Below are 2,077 nucleotides of genomic sequence, written 5' to 3' on the forward strand. Positions count from 1 at the left end.
CATTCATGACGGTGTTGTATGGGTTGTACAATGGCATTAACCTAAATTACGGGTCCATTATTTGGCAGCAGTTGGTTCAAAGTTTGGTTTCTTCATCCAGGCATTCTGAGATCTCATGTGGCGTTTCTGGTCTCTCGTCACCAACTGGGCAATGGATCGTCTTCTTGTTCCAATAATGGCGGACTCCTTACTCTCCTCTATTGCTACCTTTCATACGACGAAAATCATCGTCACTGACCCAACCAAGTTTTCATTCATTGGACCTATTCCTGAAGCCATGCTCGGTCGTATTTGAGCGTCGAGTAACGTTCTTCAACAGTACAGGAAACGTCCATCTGTTGGCCCAAGAGAGCTTACACCGGCTATGCTTCGTTCCATTGAAGAGGCTGACAAGCCAGCCAAGAGGGGTAAGAAGTCTGAAACACAGAAGGAAGGACCGGTCATTAAACCAACCAAGGGGCAAACCCCCAAGAAGAGGAAATCTGATAAAGCTGCCACTTCTCAGGCTCAACCGAAAAAGCAGAAGAAGCCTGCTAGGAGACTTATTCTTCAATCCTCCAGTTATTCGGATTCCGAATATGTCCCTCCTAAGCAGAAGAACGCTCCACCTTCAGAATCTGAGAGCGAAAGCTCTGATGAAGAGGCTTCGGGCCGAGGGGACACTCCGCCTCGCTCCCCTACTCCAGAAATTCCGGTTCGCTCTTCTCCTCCTTCACCTCCACCGGTTACCATCCCAGTTTCCATCCCTCCTATCTCTCCAATTACCACCCCTCAATCCTTCACCACAATTCCTATTCTCACACCCATTTTCACAGATACAACTACTACCACTACTACAAAACCTACCTTTACTGTTCCCAATCCACCTGTAACCGAACCTCCTGTCACAACCGAACCTCCATCTTCATCAAAACCCTTATCCCCTACACCATCTACTGAAACAACCCCTATTTTAGGCGGTGAGGACTTGGAATTTGATTCCACATATTTCAGTCCCTATCGAGTACAGAGCGATGACGATGACCACTTACAAAACGTCATCTCAAGGCAGTAAACGACAAGCTTGACCAACTGCTTTCATCCTCTTCCTATGGTGCCTATTCAGAGGCTGCCTTAAAGGCATTGTTCTCTTCGGTCGTCGCCGAACACAGTGCCACTTTATCTACTGCAGCCAAGGCTATAGAAGCCTCCACTTCCCAATGTCAACAGGCTTATCTCGCTGTTGATGCCTCTACTAAGGAGTTCAAGGAAGCGACCGCAAAAGTCGATAAACTAGTTTCAGAAGCTCACTTATTTCTAGACTCTTTGCAGGCTGCTGCTGCCAAAAATGCTGAAACTGTCAATACTTCAGTAGAGAATCTTCAAAGGTCTCTTCAATCTGAGCGCTCGAGTCTTGAAGCGGCACGCCAAGCAATTGAAGAAGCCAATGAATCACTCCATGCTAATGTCAACGAACGATTAACTCAACTGGAAGCGGAATTAGCAGTGGAAAATCGGATTATGGATGAGCTCGACAGACGTACAGCCCAGCTTAAATTGCAAACACACAAGCTGCGTACTGCTAATGTTGAGATTAATGATCTCAAGTAAGAAAGGGAGGTCATTAGGTGTTCTGCTGCCGATGTTCACTCCATCCTTCTTCATCTTATTGAGGCTCATGATCCGCTTATCATTATCACTGTCAGAAGGCATTTGGCAGACAAGCTCAGACCGGCACTGGACGTTCTCAGCCGTATCGAGGGTGTTCTGGTACCGGGGTCCAACCGAAACAAGGGGGAGAGAAAGTGTCAAAGCAACCTCCTCCTTCTGGATCAAACCCATCTGCTGAACCGAAGGGTAATGAAGCTTCGGTTAGTAACAAAGATAAAAAGAAGAAGAAAATAGGTGAAGACGACACAGACAATGAAGATGATGTCTATGTCGAGATTCCCAAGAAACTTGTCCAGAAGGTTAACACTTCTGAAAAAGAGACAGAAGAAAACACCAAGAAACAGCAAGTTGAGCTAGAGCTGAAGCGAAAGGAGGCGGAGCTCCTAGAGAAGAAAAAGTCTTTGTTTCCTGTGTGGACAAAAGACTC

General features: G+C 46.5%; 1 protein-coding gene across 1 annotated transcript; it reads left to right on the forward strand.

Annotated features, from left to right (window-relative positions):
- Nucleotides 1-364: 364 nt before the first annotated feature.
- LOC128126861 (pollen-specific leucine-rich repeat extensin-like protein 1) lies at nucleotides 365-1,590 on the forward strand. The gene is made up of 2 exons (XM_052765006.1): nucleotides 365-959; nucleotides 1,106-1,590. The coding sequence occupies exons 1-2, from the start codon at nucleotides 365-367 to the stop codon at nucleotides 1,588-1,590; spliced, it is 1,080 nt and encodes a 359-aa protein (XP_052620966.1).
- Nucleotides 1,591-2,077: the final 487 nt, after the last annotated feature.

This window comes from Lactuca sativa, chromosome 6 (genome assembly GCF_002870075.4).
Source record: "Lactuca sativa cultivar Salinas chromosome 6, Lsat_Salinas_v11, whole genome shotgun sequence".
Lineage (NCBI taxonomy): Eukaryota > Viridiplantae > Streptophyta > Magnoliopsida > Asterales > Asteraceae > Lactuca > Lactuca sativa.